Here is a 27,102-nt window from a genome sequence, read left to right on the forward strand (position 1 = left end):
AAGATAACCAATGTTATGACATCTTCTACATTTTCTTTCTATGTAGGAAACAACTTGAAGTACAGATTAAGTACACTACTTGCAAAGTTATTTAATAGTACATACAAACTGAAATAATGGATGCAGGTGAGTGAAAAGCAGATAAAATGACTGTCAAACCAGTTATCCACAAACAAAACCTCTGAGGTTTCTCTAAACCTTTTTTGAAACCCATTACTGCTTCCTTTGACAGCCATTACAACCAGACTAAGCACTGCACTCACCAAGACATTGTCATTTAAAAAAATGGAATATCAAGAGTATGGGATATTGTTTATTCCAGACCAAAAACAAAATATGGTATTACAAGTTTAGAAAATTGAAATTATGCATATTGTGAAAAAGAAGGGTAAAAAAGGCAGTTAAGAGATGCATAATGAGAAAAGATGGGGTAGCCATGCTTTGTGCTCAAACAGCACACCAATGTAACCCTGAAGCAGGCTGGCCCACATCACAACTAAAAATGCAGATTCATTATGGTGGCATTTAAATATGAACCAAGAAATCAATACATAAACTGCCCCATCCACACCCCGCCCATCAACTTAAGGATTGTGCAAAACGTGGCATCTGAAGGTTTTATTGAAACACCTTGTACAAAACAAAGAGAAAAAGTTACATGGAATTTGTGCTTAAGAGCAGCACAACATTAACTAAAAAAAAGGACTAAAGGAGGGGACAAGGAACAAGAATCATTTATCCCGCATAATTTGCCTTGTCATCCGTCCATGCTTGAACCGGACTGGTCGTTTTGATAAGGATGCCATACTAAAAAGTCTCAAATCAGAGGTAATCATTTTCAGCTTTTTTTCCTTGAGGGGGGCTGCTGGGGGGTGACAGCAGCACAACAACAGGGTAGGCTGGGTTAAGAGTTGGGGGAGGGGAGGGGTCAGTTCACATCAGTTTCTAGAACCCGTGGACTTTGAGCTGCTCCTCTTTGGCCAGTTCAATCTGTAAGATGAAGGAAAAGGGTCGATTAAATCAGCTACTATCAAAAGGCCAAAAGAGTATGCATCAAGTTATCGAGTGCTTACTTACATCAGTAAGAAACTGGCAAATGTTCTTGCGCTGATCACCTTGCAGCTGAATTACTTCACCATACTCAGGGTGCTCAATCACAGTCCCATTGCAGGCAAATTTCTGAAATGCAAATAAGAAATGTTAAAAACGCTCCACTTATACAGCCGCAAACCAACTAAGCGAGCAAATTATTTTACAATGACAACCTTCTTGAAGGCCTTGACTAGCTTCTTTTTATCATAGTCGTCGGCTATGCCCTGAACCGTGGTCAGAGTCTTCCGCCCGTTCCGCTGTTGAATTCTTATGTGGATGTAGTCCTCTGTCCCAGCTGGGAGCCGATCATCACCCTTAGTTGCATCAGCAAAGGGGTCTTCGGAAAGATAAACAACAGGCATTAGCAATGTCCGTGGTTCAGATTTCCTGCTTGGGTGAAGTGTTATTTGGTTGACACAGTTTAAAGTTAATCTTTAAACTAGGCCACCTAATGTACTTTATAAATTGGCTGAAGGATAGCTAACCTAATTAATGACTTCACCCCAAATAATTTCAAATGTAAAATGTGAGTCTGTAAGCACCTTACAAGATCATGTTGGAACAAAGCAAATCATCTCCTTTAACTACTGGGTAGAGTTCAGGTCTGATCTGGTTGTTCATTAACCGTTAATGTGCCGGTTCAATATTTCAAAAGACTATTTATATTGGCCTACAGCCTAAACTCGGAGACTGCTGGCAATTATCTTAAATCTGACATCAATCAAAACACAGGGGGCTCGAGATGTTTTTTTCGGACACCACGCCAAGTCTAAAAATAAGCCGTCATCGACTGGCGTCTTCCATTTTGTATCTAACGTTAGTCCAGAAAAACAAGCTGGCGATCAAAATCGAGTAGGAGCTTAATCTCGGTTAAATTCGAAACAAACTCATAAAACACGACGGTAACCAACCGAAAAATACTTTAAAACAGATTTAACACGGATATGTTCCTTTAATAAGGCGAATCACTTATATTGGGAGCGAACCAAACAAGAATAAAAACAGAGGCCTGTCTAGCTGTTGTTTCTGGCAGCGATTTTCGACGACATAAAATCAAAAATCAAACGGGACACGAGTTTGTGATTAGGTAAATGGAGTCGTTGCACATCAACTGTATTATTAAAAGTCGTAAGTTACTAGGGTTTATTTGTTAAAACATCAACGTCACCCTGTCGGGTTTTCGCCCTTCCCCCCACACAATAAAATAGTACGTTTTCAGAGATCTCAAGTCTTACCAAAAGTTTGGAGGTTCTGGATAGCGGACATACGATAAGATTCCCTTTCCTTTCGGACGATAACGGGTGATCTCGCTGATTTGGATTCTTAGTAATCTGGTCTGATTATTGACGAGATTTCTCTCACTCGGTGCTTCTTCAGCGTTTGCCGAGCTTACAAAATGGCGTCGATAGAATTCGGGCACTTGAAAACAGCTCTGTTTAGCCACGCCTCCAATCGAGGACATGACGTCACCAAACGCAAGACTTCTGTCTAACGTAACTAGGGGACATTATGGGCATTATTAACGGTATTAAAATTCATTTAATTTTCGGATTACAATAAAATATTTTACAGCAAACAAATTTGTTTAAATAAAGGAATATCAAAGAGTTTAGAAACCTTTTATAGGGTAGACACCAAATAATCTTGAGAATGACAACAAAGGCTACGTGAGGGATACACAGTCTGTTCAATAGATTGTACCTTGTATGTTACAATTACAATAGATTGTAATAATGATGTTCCTACCGCATGCAATTTTAACAATACACGTAACGTTAAAGGTTTTTTTGTCACCATGGATTTGGGAAAATAGAAATGTATAGCTGAACAACGGTTTAACACATTTAATAAACTATTCCTCAATACCTCGTTTTATTTGCGAAAAATAGGCCATTGATGTTAATCCTTACCCTGGTCGTTCAAACTAATATATTGTTGAATCGCACATAGGTTATATTAAGTATATTTAAGACGGAAGAATTTAATCATAATACAAGTGGATGAAGAAATATGTTTTTTAAGCAGATGGTGTAGGTACAGTGTCTACCAGCAGGGGCCAGTGGAACCATGCTAACAACAATTTTTTTAAGGCTATTATATTATTTCGCTATAGAACATGCAAACCAATTCCAGGGGTAATTATAGTTCAGAAGTCAATCACAGGTTCCAAAATCAGGAAATTATATATACATACATACATACATACATACATACATACATACATATTGGTCCTTTAAATCTTTAAAGTTATTATCAAATAAAGCTTTTTGTATCGAACAACTCTGATGAGAATGTGCATACAAAGATACAAAAATCATTCCAAAACAGACTTGATGTGCATTCCCAGAAAAGAAGAGAAATAAATAAGAGTTTCACAGGATAAAAAAAGATGAAGTCACATCTTCAGCTAATTGGTTATTAAAGATTTAGACGATAAATCAACACTTTCTTCCGTGGAATGCTGAAATTCCAATTAAAACAATGTATGGTAGAGAAATATATACAGGTCCTTCTCAAAAAATTAGCATATCGTGATAAAAGTTCATTATTTTCCATAATGTAATGATACAAATTTAACTTTCATATATTTTAGATTCATTGCACACCAACTGAAATATTTCAGGTCTTTTATTGTTTGAATACTGATGATTTTGGCATACAGCTCATGAAAACCCAAAATTCCTATCTCAAAAGATTAGCATATCATGAAAAGGATCTCTAAACGAGCTATTAACCTAATCATCTGAATAAACTAATTAACTTTAAAACAACTTTTAAAAAAAAATTAAACGCCTGCAAAAGATTCCTGAGGCTTTTACTCAGGTATTTTTATTTATTTTCATATTTTTGTGAGACGCAGGCCAAGCGGTATTACTACAAAATAACAAACAAAAGCTGCCGGCTTCACTCCTGCTTTATGCATTTACCAAAACTGTACAAATATCAGCAAGTTTGCATATAAATATCGTACTCATTACTCAAAACCTAAAAATAGGCTAACGATTGCGTCATAACCAACGCGACTCTGTCGCACAGTAGAGAAATTACCGTATAGACCTGAGGAGACGCTCAGAAGCAATATACTGTCTACAGTCGGGGGGGACGTGGAAACATAAAGTATGATAAAGTCCAGGGAGAAGAATGGGGAGAAGCCGATAGTGAGCCAAAAGCAACGGGACAAAACATTTAAACAACGTAATTCAGACCATTCTATTCAAAAAGTCGTCAAGATATAAGCATTGGCCTACTAAGTAACGTGCAGCCAGTAAATAGAAAAGTAAATCAAGGAAGACTGGTACAATTTAAATGGGTTCCAGGACATGTAGGGATGAAGGGAAATGAAAAGGTGGATACATTAGCAAAAAAGAGCATAACAAAAAGATACATAAATGAGCATAACAAAAAGATACATAAGTACCCTGCTGAAAAAAACAATAGAAACCATTACAAAAATCCTACTGGTTTCCACTAAAAAACCATTACAAACCATCAGCTTTTAACCATTAAAAATGGTTTCCATCACGTAGTGTGTTTTGGGCATATTCCATTAGGATTTAATGGTTTGTATAGGTTTCCATTACAAATTTGTGTTGGTCTTTATTTGCACTTTTAATGGTTTCCATTGCAGTTTGTACTGGTTCTGATGGTTCCATTACAAATTTGTGTTGGTCTTTATTTGCATATTTAATGGTTTCCATTGCAGTTTGTACTGGTTCTGATGGTTCCATTACAAATTTGTGTTGGTCTTTATTTGCATATTTAATGGTTTCCATTGCAGTTTGTACTGGTTCTGATGGTTCCATTACAAATTTGTGTTGGTCTTTATTTGCATATTTAATGGTTTCCATTGCAGTTTGTACTGGTTCTGATGGTTCCATTACAAATTTGTGTTGGTCTTTATTTGCATATTTAATGGTTTCCATTGCAGCTTGTACTGGTTCTGATGGTTCCATTACAAATTTGTGTTGGTCTTTATTTGCACTTTTAATGGTTTCCATTGCAGTTTGTACTGGTTCTGATGGTTCCATTACAAATTTGTGTTGGTCTTTATTTGCACATATTTAATGGTTTCCATTGCAGTTTGTACTGGTTCTGATTTGTATGTTTGACTGGTAGCTGTTTAAATTATTTAAATTATTACTAAAATTATACACTGGTTTTGCCCTTGTTGCTTAAAAAAACTAAAATATATAATTTTAATTGATATAAACTGCACACAAACTTTTCAATAGCTAACAGCTAAGGTTGTGTTTTTCAAAGAATGAAGAACATGCACCTGAAATCAAAATTATACATAGGATTAAGACCAACTTTTTTACTCAACCCAGCTGAAAATAAACATCTGACACAAAAAATGAACATGACGTTTTTATTTATTTATGTACATGAAATTCTCGTTCACTGAGGCTGATTTAGACCTGCAAAAAGAAGGAGAATGCATTAGGACAATGGACCTCTTTAACCACATCATCAGTACATGAGATTATCCATACATTATATATTTATATATGGGAATCTCAAAGAAGTTGTAAGAAGTTGTTGATGAAAACAATCATGCCTAAATTCATTTAACACTTTGAGTACTTTGAGCAGATTTAAGATCTTGACAGCTGTGAGCTTTTGTTCATTAGTCATTTCATGGTCATAGCATGACGATCATCTGTTATTTAACCTTCTCCGCCAGGTATATATTTTAACCTGCTAGCCAGCATCCGCACTTTTGAAAAAAAATCCCAAGAAATGGCACATCCAAACTTAAACACATACAGTAAAAAACTGATGACTTTCATGATCATGCCATGTGATTTTATTTTGAGAACACTCTAACTGCTAACTGATGTGTATTGTCATCTTCCAAGCATTCAGTGAATTGTCTCTTTTGTTTTGTGGTGCAAACTAACTGCCTCATTCAGTTTCAGTCTCTCCTGCACACATTCACACACCTCCGGCCCGGTTATGGTTCTTTTTATCTCTGTTATAATTACTAAAAAATTTCCACAGATTTTATCCCTCATTTATTTTATTTTTTATCAAACTTCTCACTTCACTTTCTTTAGAGGAAAGTGCTGAACTCCTGTCAGAGAAGATGGGGTGAGGTGTGTGTGTTTTTTTTTTTTTTTTAAAGCACTATTCACACCCAGTGGTAATTCAGGGAAATAAGTTCTCTGATGCGCCACTTGAAACATTGGATGGATTCTGTCTTTTGAACTTTTAGCATCTATCTTATGCGAGTTGATTTAGATTAATATGTGCGAGGGAGAGAGACAGTGCTTAGTTTGAAGACAGAGAAAAAAAAGTCCAATTTAAGAAAAAAACAGCAATCATAATCAAGGACTGGAACTATCCATTTTATAACACTATATGAGCACTCAAGAAGTATAGGAACTGATTAAAAAAAAGCTGCTCAAAACATACCCAATGTGATGATAAACATATAAACGAAAAAAAAAAAGATATTATTAGAGAACATTGGTATTGCATTTAGAAATGGTATGTACTTACCACTGACAGTTTTTGTACAGTTTATGTCACTTATCTTCTCCGCCAGATATTTGCGTACACATGGGAGGCGCTTTTTTATTTCTTCTGAGGTGTGGCCTCTTTCATTCAACCTCTGAGACAGACACTCTGTTTGAAACACACACACACACACACACACACACACACACACACACACACACACACACAGTGAAATTAAAGAACTGAAGGACTTTAAATCTGACCACTCTCAAATAAAAATCAAGTAGCATAAAATGCTTGATAGCTCAAACCTGAAATCACACAGTGACAGCCTAAAGCCCAATTTATACTTCTGCGTCGAGTGTACGCAGTAGCTTGTACGACATACCCTGACGTGCACCTCTCCAAAAATGTAACAACGCGTCAATTCAATGTGGACCGCAAGCGCTGTGATTGATTGGTGTGTCAGAACCCCTCCCTCAGGGGTACACATGCTCCCTCTGCATGTGTAACTGCATGTTGACGGATCACCATACTATGGAAGCCCGTTTCCGCCACTAAATAATTAAAAAAATAATAATAATTGCGACTTTTTATCTCACAATTCTGACTTTTTTTCTCACAATTGCGAGTTATAAAGTCAGAATTCTGAGATATAAAGTCGCAATTGCGAGTTATAAAGTCATTGATCTGCCGCGTCCCGACACAGAACGGATGTGAGGTGATAACGTTCATATTCTGATGTGTTATTATGGAAATATAATCCCCAGAACATCACCACCCTCAGAATGTGCTGTAATTCACGATTTCCTTAGAGAACGAGTGTGTTCCATAATACGAGTGTATTTCATAAATAACGAATCATTAATAGCATATTTCATTAATAACGCATCAGAATATGCTGTAATGCAGGATTTCGTTTGAGAAAGAATTTTATTGACCTCCATATGCTCGATTTTGATCATATTTGAAATAATAAATTAATTGTAAAAGGCTCTGTTACCACTTCAGTTCAAACCTCAATGTCAAGGTTATTGGTGCATGTGCGCGCACACACACACACACACACACACACACACACACACACACACACACACGATTGAATGGTGTTGAACCTGACAGAGAAACAGTGAGTTCTGCTGCCGAACAGTTGCAACAGAAATATGAGGTTGAGATGGAGCAGTTTTCATTAAAAGCCTACTCCTGTAAATAATGATCTTATATGTTTTAATAAAAGGCCCACGTGTCAAATTCAACCAGAGTACCTTTGCATTTATTTTCTATTCTCAAAATCCTGCATTACAGCATATGATGCGTTATTAATGAAATATGATCCCAGAATAGCGCCACCCTCAGGTGACTGTATGTAGCCTACCGACAGAGCACTGACGTGTTGTGATCGGGCAACAGTTTTCATTAAACGTTAAAAAGATAAAATGATACTGTTTCAATAAATGGCGCACGTGACACCAGAATCAGAAAGAATCAATATAGGAGCTTTATTGCCATTTTTGCACACACAAGAAATCTGTCTTAGTGACAGAAGTTTCCAGTATACCCCAGTAGCTACACAATAGAGAATAAAAATAAGTGAATGAGTGAGATACACATATGCATAATACACACAAATAGACAAATTTGTATGTACATGTGTGCTATGGAACAGAATAGGCTATAATATAGAATTAACAGTTAGGGAATGGAGTAAGAGGTTCTTGTCAAATACATATAGTAAGCTATATAACTGCTTGTACTCAACTAACACCATACATTTAGCCTACAATACTAAGCCTGTACTAGGAATCCTTTCACTTGACCTGTTACTTGACCACAATATTCACCCTACAAATAATCCATTGCTTGCTTTGATAATTAGAGCAAATCACGCCATAACCAAAAAGATGTTTGCACTACCTAATATGTGCTCTATAGTAAGTGTTGTTAAAAATACAGACTTCGGTACCAAGTTGGTACTGAAAATTAAAAAATGTGACGATACCAACATTTCCATTTTAAAAATTTCAGTACGGACGTGGTACTTTTCAAAACACTACTCTAAAGATAACAAATATATTTCTAAATGTATGTTTCTAATTATGCATATGTTGTTAAAGGTGGTTCCCTCCTTTTCATTGTTCCTAAAAAAAGATTAATTGTGACATAAAAAATCCTTTGCTAATCAGCAAAGTAATTCAACTGTAATTGCCTTTATAATGTGTAGTATAATTTTCAGCATCATTACTCTTTAATATCATGTTATCTTTTAGAAATCATTCTAATATGATGATTTGCTGCGCAATATTTCTGATTATTATGACAGCGTGACAGTAAATTAATTTATAATGTTACACAAGATTTTATTTAATAAATGCTTTAATAAATAATAGCATTAACCATCTTCTCATATTTATTTCTATATTGAATGTAATTGTCTCTTCAATTTAATAAGATAGTTTGAAGAGACCAACAAACAAAAAAACTAATGTTTGAATTAAAATAATTTGCATAATAAAATGTGAGTGTAAGTAATAAGGGTTGTGCTTTGATTAGATTGTGCTTTACACACTAGTAAACTGTTCAAGGCTCACCTCAACTTCAAACAGCAACCTCGGGTCATCCTTCAACAGTGCAGGCAAGAGCAAAATAGCTGGTTCCAACTGTAGGCCTTTAAACAAAATAACATCATTAGATTAACATAACATGGGGGATGCTTTTAGCCAATACTTTTTTTGTTTGTCTTAACCTTCATTACTGTTTAATGCCCACGGTATATTTAGTTTTTTATATGTATGCTTAGTCGAACACACAGCCATTCAAAGTATACTTAATTTGACTAGTACAAATACACAGGCATTCATCACATGCACATTGGGACAAGTTGCAATACCCCTCTTTGAACTATAATGTATGGCGGAATAGCATTTAGTACTCAGCGCAGTAAAAAGTCCCGGGTCAAACATCCTACCTCATATCACAGGGGGTGATGTGAGGGACAATGTTTCAGCCGGGACTTTTTTTGAATACATACAAATGTCCTTTATGTATTATGTATATGTATAAGGCCATATTAAATTACCTTTTTACGAAGAGTACGCATGTGCGGACGCACTCTAGTACATAAGAAAGAGTCTTTGATTGAATCAGGAAATGAAGCAAAATAACTGAGAGAAATAAGAATTAGGCCTCAGGTGCCATGTCCATAATGTATAGCAAAAGATCTAGCATGAATTCTATCTCAAAATAATTAATTAAAAGCAGTTATTACTCCACCACCTGCGTTACTTCGTTATACGGGAAATGCACTCCAGACCAACAGAACTGTAGTTAGAGCCAATTTCTTGTTTTGTTGAATTATAGCACCACCCTAATTACCTTTTTTTAGCCTGCCATCTTCACAGTCCTCAATCTTTCGCCTGAACTTGTCCTTAAGGGGACTCCGTGAAACTTGAAGGTCTCTGTGCTATTACAGAGAGCTGTGTAAGAATTTGTTGGCTAAAGTAAAAAAAAGACATTAAAAAATAGTCATACATAAGGAGGCAATCAACACACTACTGTACTTACCATTTTCACCAGTCTGAAACGAGTCTCCTCTGTGCTATGGTTGGACACAACATTTTTCCACACCATCCTTTCTTTGAGGAGCTCTATGTTTGGTTGAAGCTTCTCTAGATGTCCCCTAATACTTTGTTCATCTTCTCCTGCATCAACCTATAGGGGTATTGAAATTGGTACAAATGTGGGTACAAATACAAAACACACTTACACAGGAATCTATAAAAATTAATACAATTTGTCTTAGATGAACAGACACCAAAGTTCTGCTGCTACACCAAATGTGAATTGAGAAAGTTTGTTTGACAGCCACCATTTAAATGTTTATACTTTAAAAAACTAATTTGAGTAGAAATATGTAATTTGTTTAGCAAATATTTTAACTTTATTATTATAAAAAAAAATCCTTGTGTAATTTAAGTGTTTGTACAAATCTGTTCAATTTTACCTTCAATATTATAGTAGGCTTCAACTGACTCCCATAGTTTACAGCATCAGTTAAGAGATGTGTATCCTATTCCTTGAGAAAATTTGCCATGCATGTGGCATACCTGTTATGTAGCCAAAAATAATCGATATTGAACCAAGCTGTTCTTGTGACAATTTATTTAATTTAACTCTTAATTTTTTCTAAATTTCATAAACTAAATAGTTTTTCAGTTATCACAACTGTTATAACAGAAACACTGGCACTGGTTATTCAATAAACAGATATTACTGTTACTAAACTCTGCTCAAAAGAAATGTAATTACAAATTGATCCATATCGTGATGTGTATCGTATCGTGACATTGATGATGCACAGCCTTAACTGAAAATGATCTTCAAACCAATTCATTAACAGTTACATGCAAATATTCATGACATGAAATTGGCCAATGTTAATAATTAAGCTAATGATAAATAGCCTAAATAAATAGACCTAACGTTAACTTTTAGCCTAACGTTAAATAATTTTTTGTTTGCTACCATTCCAGTTACATTTGCATAGAAGTCTTTGACGTAACCTTACACTATGTAATGTTACACCTCTTGCATGTAAGATTAAATACAATATTTGAGCTTTAAACGGTTAACATAAGTATGCTTACATTTAATTTTAACTTAATAGTTAAGAAGTTGTGCATATGTTATTTTTATTTCATATTCACTAACGTTACTAGACACAGTATCCATGGGAACGGTGCAGCTAACGTTATATAAAGCCCACCTCTAGGACCGTGGCTGTCATCTCTATCAGCGATTCAAAAAAAAAAAAAAAAAAAAAAAAAGTTTAAATAGTTAGTCACGAAACGAACGACCACGTTAGCCTTAATTATTACTTAACGTTACACTTCAGTGTTAGTTAAGCAACAAATATCCCTAACCGTATCTCCTTAACGTTAACTTAAACCCCCCTCTGTCTCTCGAGCTTTGTCGGTTGACGTTACACCAAAGGCGTTTCAGTGTATTTGGTTGAAATAACTTAACGTTACTAAAACGTTACTGCTGCAACTCTGGCTCGAGTGTAAGAAATTATTATCCTTTTTCTTTTTGAGCGTCACTAGGATGTTATTCGCTTTGTTTATTGCGAAAAAAAAATCGTTAACTAAGTTAAATTAGTCAACACAGTTGGTCAGGCTCCACACAGTCGGCTAACATTACTCAAAACACGGTACAACATTTTAAAATAGCAACAAAATGTCCCCCTAACAAGGAACTCAACTTTAATAGCATTTTTATGTGACAGTTGGAGGTATGACACTCACCTGGGCAAGATTATTTCTCTCTCCTCAGTCTCTCTTCATAACGACGCCGGTGTCATGACATTTCATCCTACCCGTCAGATTGTCCTACCGGGGCTAACTGCGCATGCGCACATCAATATTGCATCATTTTTTACACGCTGACCATCACGCCCATAATTTCGTGCTGCTGGCGCTCGTGTAAGGTAAGTTTTGAACTATTTTTGTTTATTTTTTATTAATTGCGCTTGAATTTCTGCATGTAGTAGGTAAGTTTATGAATATTTCTGTTTATTTTGTATCAATTGCGCTTGAATTTCTGCATGCAGTAGGTGTTTATGAAGGTTTCTGTTTATTTTGTATTAATTGCGCTTGAATTTCTACATATAGTAGCTAGCCTAGGTAAGTTTATGAATGTTTCTGTTTATTTTTTATTAATTGCGCTTGAATTTCTACATGTAGTAGGTAAGTTTATACATTTTCCAGGGCTTTTCTTACTATGTTTTATACCAACGGCTAACTTAGCTGTAACGAGAAATATTTACGGTCACGTTCTTCTTACGAAGCCAACTAACGTTATGTTTTTATTTTTCATACCAAAAATTTGGTATGCATGGTTAGTGGACAATTTTAAAATGATTGTTTGATAGATAGATAGATAGATAGATAGATAGATAGATAGATAGATAGATAGATAGATAGATAGATAGATAGATAGATAGATAGATAGATAGATAGATAGATAGATAGATCGATAGATTTTTTTATCTATCTGTTTATTATTTGTGGGTTTTTTGTCTTTCTTTTCTTTTCTTTTTAACAGATATGGAAGATAAGTGGAATTCAGTCTACAACTACATATCGGTAGGATCATACCCGGATGGGTATGATAAGTCAAAAAAGCAGAACCTACGAAGATATGCACTGAAATTCAATCTAAAAGGTATCAATCATAGCCTATTTGTTTAATTATACATGTTGGAATCTTGATTTTCTTTTACAACAATATCCTTTTAATGTAAATGTTCTTATTCACGCCCAATTTAGTGAACGTGCGTTTTTTTCTCTTTTTCACGCTTTTTCTAAGTGTTATGTTGCTTGTGTCTATTCTCAGAATAAACAAATTAAATGCAAATAGCTCTAATATACGACCGAAAATAGACTGTAAAAATATAAAGGCACATGAATTTCAGTATAGGCTAATTTCAGCTTAATAGATTTTAGCTACTTATACTTAAGACTTTTTTTTTTTTCTAACTAATTCTGCGGGGTTTTTTTTGTTTTTTTGGTATTATTGCACATGTCCTCCTTTTTATGTATTAATGAATACATTTAATACACTAATTAAAACAATCTTTATAAATTTCAATATTACAAGGTAACTAGACATTATACCAGCTCCACCTTGGATCCAGCCTGTTATGAATGAAGACGTCAGATAATCCAACACCTTTGAATAAGGACTCCAGAACATCAAACATGGATGATTATGCAACATTATCATGTTATCTGATTACTTTCTGATATCATTTCGTAACAGACTTTTGCATTTTGAACATAGAAACATGCATTATCTGTATAGCTGCTCTGATAAATGTATAGTGAAAAGCATTATTCAAGTGAATGTGAATTAAATTGCATTTAATTGAAACTCTTGCATTGTTGGTTACTGTACCATTTTGCAGTTATGGAGTTAAGAGCCATCACATTATTGAGCCATTTAGGGTTGTTAAAGTTTCATTGGTGTCTTATGTCCAGTGTGCCCAATTGATTGTCACCATGCGACATTATGAGCAATTTTACTGTGACATTATGAAGATATGATCCCATGATTCTGAAAGGTATGATGACATACAGTTTCATGACAAATTGCCCTAGTGCACTTGACTGTCACTATACAACATTATGAACACTTTTACTGTAACATAATATTGAGTTGTGGTTCTATGAATTTGACAGCTGTGACAAAATAGTTGCATGAGAAATTGCACTATTGGCCCAGTTGGAGGCGCTTCGCTGTCTTTGAGGGTAAATCCAATTCTAACCGGAGCCTTGTTCCTATAGTGCACTTGACTGTCACTACATCAGTACACAAAATTATGAGCACTTTTATTGCAGCATTATTGTGTTATGATTCTGAGAGATATGACATAAATAATATTAAAAAATAAGTAAATTACTTTTTATTATTTAATTTGGAAAATGACAAAGGTCCTCCAATTCATGAGGATGTTACTTTGACACGTAGCCTTGACCTAAGCATTGTTGCAGACCATGTTCACCCTTTCATGTAAACGGTATTCCCTGGTGGCTGTGGCAGCACAAATGCTTCAGGAATGTTCTGAGTAGTACAAAGTGTTCATTTAGCCTCCAAATTCCCAGATCTCAATCAAATCGAGCATCTGTGGGATGTGCTGAACAAACAAGTCCGATCCATGGAGGCCCAACAGAAACTCACAGGACTTAAAGGATCTGCTCCTAACATATTGTTGCCAGATACCACAGCACACCTTCAGAGGTCTGGAGTCCATGCCCCGACGGGTCAGAGCTGTTTTGGACCGACAATATTAGAAAGGTCGTCATGTTATGCCTGATCGGTACATATGTTCACTCTAGATGGAGACCTATTTTATGAAAGCAGAAGAGTCATCAGAACCAAAGAAGAAGCCAGGGTGATCTTTGAAGAATTGCATTCCTCTCCAATTGGTGGGCACACCGGAATTGGCAAAACACGTGCTGCCATCTGTGCCAGATTTTATTGGTTTGGCATGTCAGTTGATGTTGAAAATTGGGTATGTGTTATTTTATATAGGTAGAGGTATATATGTGTCAGCTTACAACTATATGATATAAAATATTATAGAAATAGAAAACTTTTTTTCCTGAAAGGTATTGGAATGTGACCAGTGCCAAAAAGTAGGAAAGCCTTTGACTGCTGTGCAGACCTTACAGTGTATCAAGGTAAATAAGAGCAGCAATATTGTGTGTGTGTGTGTGTGTGTGTGTGTGTGTGTTGGGCTTATAAATAGATTAAACGCAATTAAGCACATCCAAATTTAAAGTGTTTGTGTAAATGATAACTATTTTGTACTTTCATATGTATAATATGAATTTATATATAAATACACAAATGTATGTATTTAAGAAATACATGTGAAATATATTACATTTAAATTACATATAAATTATATATGTAGACTCCTTGTGTCGTGCTGAGAACATTGATACCCATTTTACCATAGTCAGCCAATGCCCATGTAAACCTGAACCTAATCACATTGGATTCTTGTGGTGCGTGTGTATTTTTCAAAGTACATTGCATGTGAGATTAAGTGTTTCCGCAGTTGTTTGCATATATTTGGACTTGTTGCTTAAAGTTTTCGTGTAATTATTTTATTGATGCTGGAGAGTTGTTGTTTTTTTTATTTTTGGTGAATCTATTTTTTTATATATATATTTTTTTTGTGTGTGTGTGTATTCTAGATAATCAACATGCCTGAGAAAACTGTCCTTCTCATTGACCCAATGGGAAATGAAATGTCTTATGAACGCAGAATTATGCGAAACTGGAGGTAACCTTTTTAGAACTCTTTCATCTTTGTTTAATTTTTTAGTTTCTAAAAAATTCTCTTCTTTGTTGAGACTGTTCATTTCTAAACAGTATAAATGTCTTGACCACACCTAGGAATTTCTTAAAACTGACAGGGTGGGATGACCATCCTGCCCAGTGGCAATTAGAAACCCTGGAACACCACTTGCAAGAGGATTCAAGTAGTTGTGGAGTTTTGGTCTTGAATGTATGTGTTTCAAATATCTGAGTGGCTTCAAGTCTGAAGATGTTGTAATGGATTGGATTAATATTGACTGTCAATGTTTTAGTTTGCTGAAGAGTATCTGCTGAGTGGAACAATCAGCAATACAAAAACTACATCTGAGGCAGTCAGCTCATCAAGGTGGAAAATTGCCTGCACACTGCTTAAATGTCGAGGTGAGTGCTGTTGTAATTTTTTTAATTCCTCATCATAAAATAAAAAAACTATTTTGTGTGAAACTTCTAACACATAAAATGTGTTTATAGGTAATGCAGAGGACTACTGCGTAATTTGCAGCATGTTGGAAGACAATTCCAACAAAAACATGATGGAAATGGTATACAAACATCTTATAATATTCATACACCAAAACACAAACAAAAAATCAATACTTTTCCTTTTTTTGCCATTCTACATTGTTTCAAATATACCCATTTACTAATATGTTTATCTCTTTCTTATTTTTAGGTACAGTGCAAGAGCTGCAGGAGATGGGCACATTTTACATGTTGCAATTTTAAAAAGAATACCCCAAATGTGTTTATGTGCAAAAAATGTGTGGGGTAGGAATTAAATGTTTTATGTGAGGTATAAGTTAATTCATTAATGTGAGGTAGAAATTAAATGATTAATGTGGGGAAGAAATGAAATGAAATTTTTTATGTAATGATTTATTAAATGATTAATGTGAGGTAAATTAAATGAAATTATTTATGTAATGATTTATTAAATGATTAATGTGAGGTAGAAATTAAATGATTAATGTGGGGAAGAAATGAATTTTTTTATGTAATGATTTATTAAATGATCAATGTGAGGTAGAAATTAAATGAAATTATTTATGTAATGATTTATTAAATGATTAATGTGAGGTACAAATTAAATGATTTATGTGGGGAAGAAATTCAATTAAATGTTTAATGTGAGGTAGAAAATAAATGATTTATGTAGTATGACAATCTGATGGGCATTTTGTACTATAATATCATCCTACCTGTTTATTTCATAATGGTATGACAATCTGATGGGGCGTTTTGCACTGTAAAATCATCCTACCTGTTTATTTCATAATGGTATGACAATCTGATGGGGCGTTTTGCACTGTAAAATCATCCTACCTGTTTATTTCATAATGGTATGATAATCTGATGGGGCGTTTTGCACTGTAAAATCATCCTACCTGTTTATTTCATAATGGTATGATAATCTGATGGGGCGTTTTGCACTGTAAAATCATCCTACCTGTTTATTTCATAATGGTATGACAATCTGATGGGGCGTTTTGTACTATAATATCATCCTACCTGTTTATTTCATAATGGTATGACAATCTGATGGGGCGTTTTGCACTGTAAAATCATCCTACCTGTTTATTTGACAATCTGATGGGGCGTTTTGCACTGTAAAATCATCCTACCTGTTTATTTCATAATGGTATTATGACAATCTGATGGGGCGTTTTGCACTGTAAAATCATCCTACCTGTTTATTTCATAATGGTATGATAATCTGATGGGGCGTTTTGCACTGTAAAATCATCCTACCCTTTTGGGCACTGTAAAATAGTTTATAAATAGTTTATAGTAAAATAGTTAATAAAATAGGATTCTTTGGTAAATTTACGCTGAATTATTTCACGCAAATTAGTCATATAGGCCTACGTTAACATGCAGTAGGATTTTTCGATGCGGTAGGATGGATCGATAGATATAGCCATAATTTTGCGCTACGGTAGGAAAATCTGACAAGGTAGGAAAAATCGACAGAACACCGGCTCCAAAGGTCCAATGAGCAACGACACAAATGACGCAGTTTCTCGAGTAGGACCGCTCGCGCACAAACGGCGTACATCTGATTGGCGCGTTTATATATATATATATATATATATATATATATATATATATATATATATATATATATATATATATATATATATATATATATATATATATATATATATATATATATATATATATATATATATATATATATATATAAAAACGTGCCAATCACAGGGGCTTTATATATATATATAATTTTATTTTTATGTTTTGTTCATTTGTGTAGTCTAGCTTTAATAACATATTATGATGTCCGTATATATATATATATATATATATATATATATATATATATATATATATATATATATATGGACATCATAATATGTTATTAAAGCTAGACTACACAAATGAACAAAACATAAAATTAAAATAAAATTAAGTAAATTAAGTATAAAATATTATACTTAAATAAAATATAATTAAGATAACTTTGTTTTGGCGCTGTAAATAACATTTTATAGTGGTGTGATAAAGTGAAATCAGTTTCCAGCAGAGAATTTTTTTTTCCAAGAGGTTTTTTATAATTTTTATTTATAATGTATTGGCTATTAATTAGCGATGTATGGGTGATGATTTGAAAATGGTTCAAGTGTGGATTTGATTTGGTAGCCGCCTACTGTTATAATTTGTGTGTATTGAATACCTAATGTGTTTTAATTTTAAAAAGTTGGGCAGGCCCCATATTCATTAGCTTAATTTTTAATACCAATGGCAAAAAGCTGTTTTGAATCACTTTGCTGCACTGTAAAAAAAATACCTGTAAAAAAACGGAAATATTCCGGCAGCTGGGGCGCCAGAAAAAAACTGTAAAATAACAGAAAATAACCAACACGTAAAAAAACGGAAATATTCCGGCAGCTGGGGCGCCAGAAAAAAACTGTAAAATAACAGAAAATAACCAACACGTAAAAAAACAGAAATATTCCGGCAGCTGGGCGCCAGAAAAAAACTGTAAAATAACAGAAAATAACCAACACGTAAAAAAACGGAAATATTCCGGCAGCTGGGGCGCCAGAAAAAAACTGTAAAATAACAGAAAATAACCAACCCGTAAAAAAACGGAAATATTCCGGCAGCTGGGGCGCCAGAAAAAAACTGTAAAATAACAGAAAATAACCAACCCGTAAAAAAACGGAAATATTCCGGCAGCTGGGGCGCCAGAAAAAAACTGTAAAATAACAGAAAATAACCAACACGTAAAAAAACGGAAATATTCCGGCAGCTGGGGCGCCAGAAAAAAACTGTAAAATAACCAACACGTAAAATTACAGTAATTTTCCATAGTTCAAAATACAGGTTTTATCTGTCATTTATATGAGTTTCTATATTTAAACAAGAAAATTATGTAAAAAAATAAGGATTACAAATTGTGGAAAATTATGTAAAAACCATGAAATTACCAATTAGATTGGACATTACTACAACTCAAATAACCACCCTAGAGTGCAAAAGATTGTTTTTGTAGTTTTTATTTAAAAAATTGAACTTTAAGGTTGTTTTAAAATAGTAATGTGATCACAATATAGTTTGTTCATAATGACCACATTATATATACAAAGTTATATCATAACTGCAAAAATATAAAAAAAACAAAGCAGCATACCAATAATAAAATTAGTTCATGACTTCAACACTTTAACAATATAACAATTAGTTCATAACTACAACAATACAATTTTTTTTAATAATAACTGCAACAATGTAAGATATTGTACAATAGCAATTTGTTATACACATATATGACGAAAAAGTGGATTTGTCTCATCAACAGATGAGTCATGAAAATAAAATAATTAAATCACGAAAAAGTCTGTAACACTCAAGAATTTCTCTATGGTAATAAAGAGAGATTTGACACGCTTACGAAAGTTTTTACTCCATCCATCCATAATCCACAATTCTGCTCATCAACGAAAGAACCTTTAGACTGACTGCCAGTTCCTTTCTTGACGTGTTCTTCTATCTCGACTTTTGATCCCGTCTCAGGGTTTATCTTGAAAAGGCATCTGTGAGAGAGAAAAGAAACCTCAGTAATAAATCATTGAGTGTATGTGAGGATGCGCGAGTCTAAGTGAGGATGCGCATGTGAGTGTATGTGAGGATGCGTGTGAGTGTAAGTGAGGATGCGCGAGTGTGAGGATGCGCGTGAGTGTGAGGATGCGCGTGTATAAGTGAGGATGCGTATGAGTGTAAGTGAGGATGCGCGAGTCTAAGTGAGGATGCGCGTGTGAGTGTATGTGAGGATGCGCGTGAGTCTAAAGGGGGTCGCACACCGGACGCGGAGCTCGGCGGCGCGCCGCGCAGCGTCTCAGGTATCGCACACCAGACGCGCACATTTTAAAAGGCTACGTTTATTATACATTTCCCCAAAATATGTTTAGACTTTATTCAAGCTGTTGAACTCAGAATGTAAAACAAATTTGTCTTGTAGCAAAGGTTGAAATCAGTATACCTTAACGATAATATACTTTTAATATAAAGCCTTGAAATGGCGCTCTGTGGCGCGGCAGGATTTAGAAGGCCGAATGACGCCACCGGTGTGCGTACACTCATTGAAAACAATGTGTTCGAATTTTAAAGACAAGGCGCGCCGCCGAGCTCTGCGTCCGGTGTGCGACCCCCTTAATGCTGCGTTCACACTAGGGATGTCAACGATTAATCGATGATCGATTAATTGTCGATAAGACATTTGATCGATAAGACTTATCGATCATCGATTAAGCAGGGTCATGCGCGTGCGTGAGGAAACGGGAGGAAAAATGATGCGAGCGCGCCCGAGTTCTATTTGGAACCATTTTACAGCTGGAGTTACACCTTCATCATGACTGCAAGCTTGCATGTGCATTCGCAGCCTTTTGTTTTGCGCAAATGTAAGTTGTAATATTGTGTTTATTTTGTTCAGGCCTATTTTTAGCTGATTTATCTCATAAGGATGCATTTGGTTAATAATTACGTTAGAGGTGAGCGGTAGTAAAAGCGTGGCGGTGATCAGCTTCAGCGTGCAGCTCCAACAGCACTAATAATGACTGATTGGGACTGTCATATTACACAACATTAATGAGAACACTATTGTAATAAAACATTGTGATTGTTAAGTATTTGGGTTTATTTGCCGTGTGTTTCATTACGTTGATCCAGGAAGAGCGCATGCACAACATGAGTCACGCATTCTGACTAACGCATGTAACTTAGTTCAAGTTCACTTGTGCATTCGCATCAGATTGTGCTGAAGTAATTTGTAATATTACATTTATTTTGTAACGTTATATATGTGATCAATCATATAGGATGCGTTTCTTTCAGCGAAATAAAACGCACTAACAAATGGCTTCAGTCAGTGATGGCTGGTTTTCATTCAGTGCTTCGGCTTTAGCGCATACAGAGCAATGCATAATAACGATGATTGGGACAGTCATATTATATAACAAATGAGAACACAATTTTAATAAATGGTTGTAAAGTCATCGGGTTTAGGTGCCGTGTTCAGAGCGTTGTTCCTAGAGCGCGTGAACGCCACGCGTCTCCCATTCTGCATATGAATATCAGCAACTCAATTCAAGTTCACTTGTCCATTCGCATCATTTTGTGAAGATATATAATTTGTAACATTTTGTTAACTTTATATAAATCTGATTAATCTCATATAGGAAGCTTTTTGTTGAGTTAACGTGCTAGCAAAGTTTCAGTGTAGCTTACCAGTGTTGATTCAGCGCATCGGCTTCAGCTCGCGCAGTTCAAACAGCAACGCACGACTAATAATAACTTTGATTGGGACTGTCACATTACATAACATTAATGAAAACAATATTTTAATAAATCGTTTTGAATTAACTGGGTTTAGGTGACGTTTCAGCACGTTGCTCTTGCAAGTGCGTCCACAAATTCTGAATAACAGATCTGAGGCGGCGTTCGTGTTGTATTACATGTTATATTCGGTTATTAAATAAGTAATTAAATTAAATTATAAATAACATCGACTAATTTTACAATCCCATAGCCCTTTGTTTAGATAAAAAAAAATCCTTCTCATTCATTTGGTGAAGAACATGGCGTTTTGAGCAGCATTGCACATAGGCTTACTGTCATGCTGTAGACGCATATTTCAGTATTATGGTTAACGATTAATCGATTAATTGATCGTTAATTTAAACAACGATCGATCATGGGAATTTGTGAAAATTGACATCCCTAGTTCACACCGCACGCGAATGACGCAATTCGCACGAGTGATTTCCATGTTAAGTCAATGCAGCAACGCGAATAGGCATTCTGCGGCGCGAATGACGCGGCAATGATCACGCGAATTGAGCGTTTTGAACGCGTGATTCGCGTGAATCGCTCAAGTTGAAAAATCTGAACTTTGGTGGATATTCGCGCCGCGTTAACCAGTGAGGAGCCTGCTTACTGCTGTCACTTGGTGAAGTGACGGATGGGAAACCCATTGGGGAAACCCTGAGGCCAGAGTAATTTAAAAATACTGCTGTATTGTGTCACAAAATGTAGTTTTAATAGTTGTTCAGGTGAGAATGTAGTTGTTTAAAGCTCAAATATGTGATTTATTTATTAAGAGAGCTTTTTTGATCTGGAAAATTTGATCTGGTGTTTTCGGAGGTGTGAGACCCAGGCGATCACCGGAGCTCAGCGCTCATCAACCTCGGTGAGAGCAGCCTTAACTCGGCTAGTCCTTCTGCCGACTGCCGCTGCCTGGCAGAACCCCCTCCCATGACGCGAATTCACGTCTGTTGTGTAGTGAATGTCACACGCGAATGAAGCGAATTTCACGCGCGAATGGATTCAAATTGTTCACGCGTCCATCTTCGCGCGAATACCGCAATATATTTGCGTCATTCGCGTGCGGTGTGAACGCAGCATAAGTGAAGATGCGCGTGAGTCTAAGTGAGGATGCGCGTGAGTGTAAGTGAGGATGCGCGTGAGTGTAAGTGAGGATGCGTATGAGTGTAAGTGAGGATGCGCGTGAGTGTAAGTGAGGATGCGTATGAGTGTAAGTGAGGATGCGCGTGAGCGTAAGTGAGGATGTGCGTGAGTAAGTGAGGATGCGCGTGAGTGTAAGTGAGGATGCGCGCGTGAGTAAGTGAGGATGCGTTTGAGTGTAAGTGAGGATGCGCGTGAGTGTAAGTGAGGATGCGCGTGAGTGTAAGTAAGGATGCGTATGAGTGTAAGTGAGGATGTGCGTAAGTGTAAGTGAGGATGCGCGTGAGTTTAAGTGAGGATGCGCGTGAGTGTAAGTGAGGATGCGCGCGTGAGTAAGTGAGGATGCGTTTGAGTGTAAGTGAGGATGCGCGTGAGTGTAAGTGAGGATGCGCGTGAGTGTAAGTAAGGATGCGTATGAGTGTAAGTGAGGATGTGCGTAAGTGTAAGTGAGGATGCACGAGTCTAAGTGAGGATGCGCGTGTGAGTGTAAGTGAGGATGCGTGTGAGTGTAAGTGAGGATGCGCGGGAGTAAGTGAGGATGCGCATGAGTGTAAGTGAGGATGCGTGTGAGTGTAAGTGAGGATGCGTGTGAGTGTAAGTGAGGATGCGCGTGAGTAAGTGAGGATGCGCATGAGTGTAAGTGAGGATGCGCATGTGAGTGTAAGTGAGGATGCGTATGAGAGTAAGTGAGCATGCGCATGAGTGTAAGTGAGGATGCGCATGAGTGTAAGTGAGCATGCGCATGAGTGTAAGTGAGGATGCGCATGTGAGTGTAAGTGAGGATGCGCGTGTGAGTGTAAGTGAGGATGCGCATGAGTGTAAGTGAGCATGCGCGTGAGTAAGTGAGGATGCGCATGAGTGTAAGTGAGGATGCGCGTGTGAGTGTAAGTGAGGATGCGCATGAGTGTAAGTGAGCATGCGCGTGAGTAAGTGAGGATGCGCATGAGTGTAAGTGAGGATGCGTGTGAGAGTAAGTGAGGATGCGTATGAGAGTAAGTGAGGATGCGCGTGTGAGTGTATGTGAGGATGCGTATGAGAGTAAGTGAGGATGCGCGTGTGAGTGTATGTGAGGATGCGTATGAGAGTGAGGATGCGCGTGTGAGTGTATGTGAGGATGCGCGTGAGTGTAAGTGAGGATCCGTGCGTCAGTGTAAGTGAGGATGTGCGAGTCTAAGTGAGGATGCGCGTGAGAGTGTATGCGAGGATGCAAGAGTCTAAGTGTGGATGCGCGCTTGAGTCTAAGTGAGGACGTGCGAGTCTAAGTGAGGATGTGCGAGTCTAAGTGAGGATGCGTGTGAGAGTGTATGCGAGGATGCAAGAGTCTAAGTGTGGATGCGCGCGTGAGTCTAAGTGAGGATGCGCGCGTGAGTGTATGTGAGGATGCGCGCGTGAGTGTATGTGAGGATGCGCGCGTGAGTGTATGTGAGGATGCGCGCGTGAGTGTATGTGAGGATGCGCGCGTGAGTGTATGTGAGGATGCGCGCGTGAGTGTATGTGAGGATGCGCGCGTGAGTGTATGTGAGGATGCGGGTGAGTGTATGTGAGGATGCGCGTGAGTGTATGTGAGGATGCGCGTGAGTTTAAGTGAGGATGCGCGTGAGTGTAAGTGAGGATGCGCGCGTGAGTGTATGTGAGGATGCGCGTGAGTGTATGTGAGGATGCGCGTGAGTTTAAGTGAGGATGCGCGTGAGTGTAAGTGAGGATGCGCGCGTGAGTGTATGTGAGGATGCGCGTGAGTGTATGTGAGGATGCGCGTGAGTTTAAGTGAGGATGCGCGTGAGTGTAAGTGAGGATGCGCGTGAGTGTGTATGTGAGGATGCGCGTGAGTGTGTATGTGAGGATGCGCGTGAGTGTGTATGTGAGGATGCGCGTGACTGTGTATGTGAGGATGCGCGTGAGTGTGTATGTGAGGATGCGCGTGAGTGTGTATGTGAGGATGCGCGTGAGTGTGTATGTGAGGATGCGCGTTTGAGTGTGTATGTGAGGATGCGCGTGAGAGTGTATGTGAGGATGCGCGTGAGTGTGTATGTGAGGATGCGCGTGAGTGTGTATGTGAGGATGCGCGTGAGTGTGTATGTGAGGATGCGCGTGAGTGTGTATGTGAGGATGCGCGTGAGTGTGTATGTGAGGATGCGCGTGAGTGTGTATGTGAGGATGCGCGTGTGAGTGTAAGTGAGGATGCGCGTGTGAGTGTGTAAGTGAGGATGCGCGTGTGAGTGTGTAAGTGAGGATGCGCGTGTGAGTGTGTATGTGAGGATGCGCGTGTGAGTGTGTATGTGAGGATGCGCGTGTGAGTGTGTATGTGAGGATGCGCGTGTGAGTGTGTATGTGAGGATGCGCGTGTGAGTGTGTATGTGAGGATGCGCGTGTGAGTGTGTATGTGAGGATGCGCGTGTGAGTGTATGTGAGGATGCGCGTGAGAGTGTATGTGAGGATGCGCGTGAGAGTGTATGTGAGGATGCGCGTTAGAGTGTATGTGAGGATGCGAGTGAGAGTTTATGTGTGGATGCAAGTGAGAGTGTATGTGAGGATGCGCGTGAGAGTGTGTATGAGGATGCGCGTGAGAGTGTATGTGAGGATACAATAAATGTATTATGACATCATAATTTCCCAAAAATCACTATATAGTACACCATGTACTCACCAGAAAGGGACATTCTATCAAGAATGCCACAGGCTGCATTTGAGTTGCTTGAAGGGCTATCAGACATCACTTTGACCTTAATAAAGCACATAATACAAGACTCATGTTGAGTAATATATTTTGCAAGAGTAATACACATCCGGTAAAATCATATAAACAAAAAATTGATTTCTTAATTGATTGCTTATTTTCTTATTAAGGGTTAGTTAATACAAAAATTCAGTCATTAATTATTCCTGAACACAAAGGAAGATATTTTAAGAATATTTGTAACCAAGCAGATCCATGCAGCCATAGTATTTTTTCAGAGACTTATTGATGAAGATGACTGCCTACGCGCTGTAATTTCTGAAGCATGACATGCAACATGCATATAAGTTAGGTAATGTGGCTCATTTCTGTGTAGTGCTTGATGTTAACGTTACATAACCTTTTAGAGTTTTCACTGAAACACTACAACTATTACAAGTGTAATCTGCAAACATATTTACATGGTGCAACAACGATCACCTTTCTTCCTGATCTTGACTCTGGCAGCTCTCAACTTATCTGCAGGGAGAGACAAAAACAAGCGTGTAACGTTAAGTGTATGGGACATGTCGACGAAACAGCGAGATTTTTTCCGTTGACGGCTTTTTGTCAAATAATTTTTCCCTTAGGTGAAAAACTGCATTTTTGAGCTTAGACGACGTCTAAAACTGACTACTTGCGCTATATAGTCGGATGTATGCGTCGTCTAAGCTCAAAAAATGCCGTTTTTCACCTGAGGTAAACTTATTGCCAAACAGCCGTCGACGGGAAAAAAAAATAAAAAATCGCCCTATTTCGTCGACGGCATTTTTGAGCTTTTAGACGACGGAAAAATAGCATTTGGTAACAAAATGCAACAGAAAGCTAAAACTAAAACTATAAAGTAAGTTAAGATACAAAACTAACGTTACACGGTACCATCACCTGAAGCCTTAACATTATAAAGTTTAAACATTATAAAGAATTTAAATCATTACGTTAACGGGCTGAGCCCAAGTTTAATATAAACACAGTCAACACGATTCAAAGCGGTAAAACATTTTTTTTTTTTTAAATTAAAATACATGCACTTTACCTGTTTATTTGCGCCTCACATCATCCAAGATTGACGGGCCACGGCAAAGCTGAAGGTCAAGTGAATCCTGTCGCACGCGCAGTTGCCCCACTGTGTGCTTAGAAGGGAATGTATCCTTGCGCCAAGGCGGGAATTCCTTCGGTTCGAATATTTAAAATCTTTATGACTGTCATTTAAATATCATCGTACTTAAAGTAAGAAAGTGTTATTATATTATTTTATTTTACGATATTATGAAAATAAATGCGTAATAAAACACCAAACGCAGCAGACATAGGCTTACTTTTGACAAGCGGAACAAGATGTGATCAGTTGCAGTAGTGATGGAAGTCTGTTAACTTCAAAGACTGATTTACCCGATTTACCAGCTCTTTTACGCAAACACGAAATGACGTGCATACACACATTATTATATTATTAAATAATCTTATAATTATTTAAAAAGCAAATAATTAAACTAAAAGACAAATTCCATAAACCTTTTTTTTTCATTTCTATAAAAGGTAGGCTACATATATACTCATCTATTAATTAATGTTATGTAAATATACATTATTTTTGAATGTATTAAAATGTGTTTTATTAATTATAAAATATTAAACAAATATTAAACTATATAATATAAAAATATTATTTCTGAAGTGTTGATACATTTGCATATGTAGGCCAATTCCAGTGTTTATGTGAAAAACTATATATATATATATATATATATATATATATATATATATATATATATATATATATATATATATATATATATATATATATATATATTTCTATACATTAATTTCCTTTTTTCTATTTTTACAGAAAAAAATCTGTAAAATATAAATCAAACTTATGTAAAAATACAGAAATTTCCTCTTAAAAACTGAAATTTGATGTAATACCAAAATACAAGCAATTTCCGTAAATGTAATAGTCAAAATATAAA

General features: G+C 36.6%; 1 protein-coding gene and 1 long non-coding RNA gene across 4 annotated transcripts; both read right to left on the minus strand.

Moving 5' to 3' along the window:
* Positions 1–300: 300 nt before the first annotated feature.
* eif1 (eukaryotic translation initiation factor 1) lies at positions 301–2,501 on the minus strand. Its single transcript, XM_067424948.1, has 4 exons — positions 2,328–2,501; positions 1,266–1,429; positions 1,078–1,179; positions 301–990 (listed from the first exon to the last, which is right to left on the minus strand). Exons 1-4 carry the CDS (start codon positions 2,356–2,358, stop codon positions 946–948), a joined length of 342 nt encoding a protein of 113 aa, XP_067281049.1. The 5' UTR covers positions 2,359–2,501; the 3' UTR covers positions 301–945.
* Positions 2,502–18,937: 16,436 nt separating this feature from the next.
* LOC137048168 (uncharacterized) lies at positions 18,938–26,579 on the minus strand. 3 transcript variants are annotated; one of them, XR_010899331.1, is made up of 5 exons: positions 26,449–26,493; positions 26,166–26,301; positions 25,571–25,609; positions 25,061–25,136; positions 18,938–19,490 (listed from the first exon to the last, which is right to left on the minus strand). It is a non-coding gene; the product is annotated as an uncharacterized lncRNA (long non-coding RNA). The 3 variants fall into 3 exon arrangements; XR_010899332.1 differs by having other exon boundaries at positions 25,552–25,609; positions 26,166–26,579; XR_010899330.1 differs by having other exon boundaries at positions 26,166–26,576.
* Between the last annotated feature and the right edge of the window lie 523 nt (positions 26,580–27,102).

This window comes from Pseudorasbora parva, chromosome 19 (assembly GCF_024679245.1).
Source record: "Pseudorasbora parva isolate DD20220531a chromosome 19, ASM2467924v1, whole genome shotgun sequence".
NCBI lineage: Eukaryota > Metazoa > Chordata > Actinopteri > Cypriniformes > Gobionidae > Pseudorasbora > Pseudorasbora parva.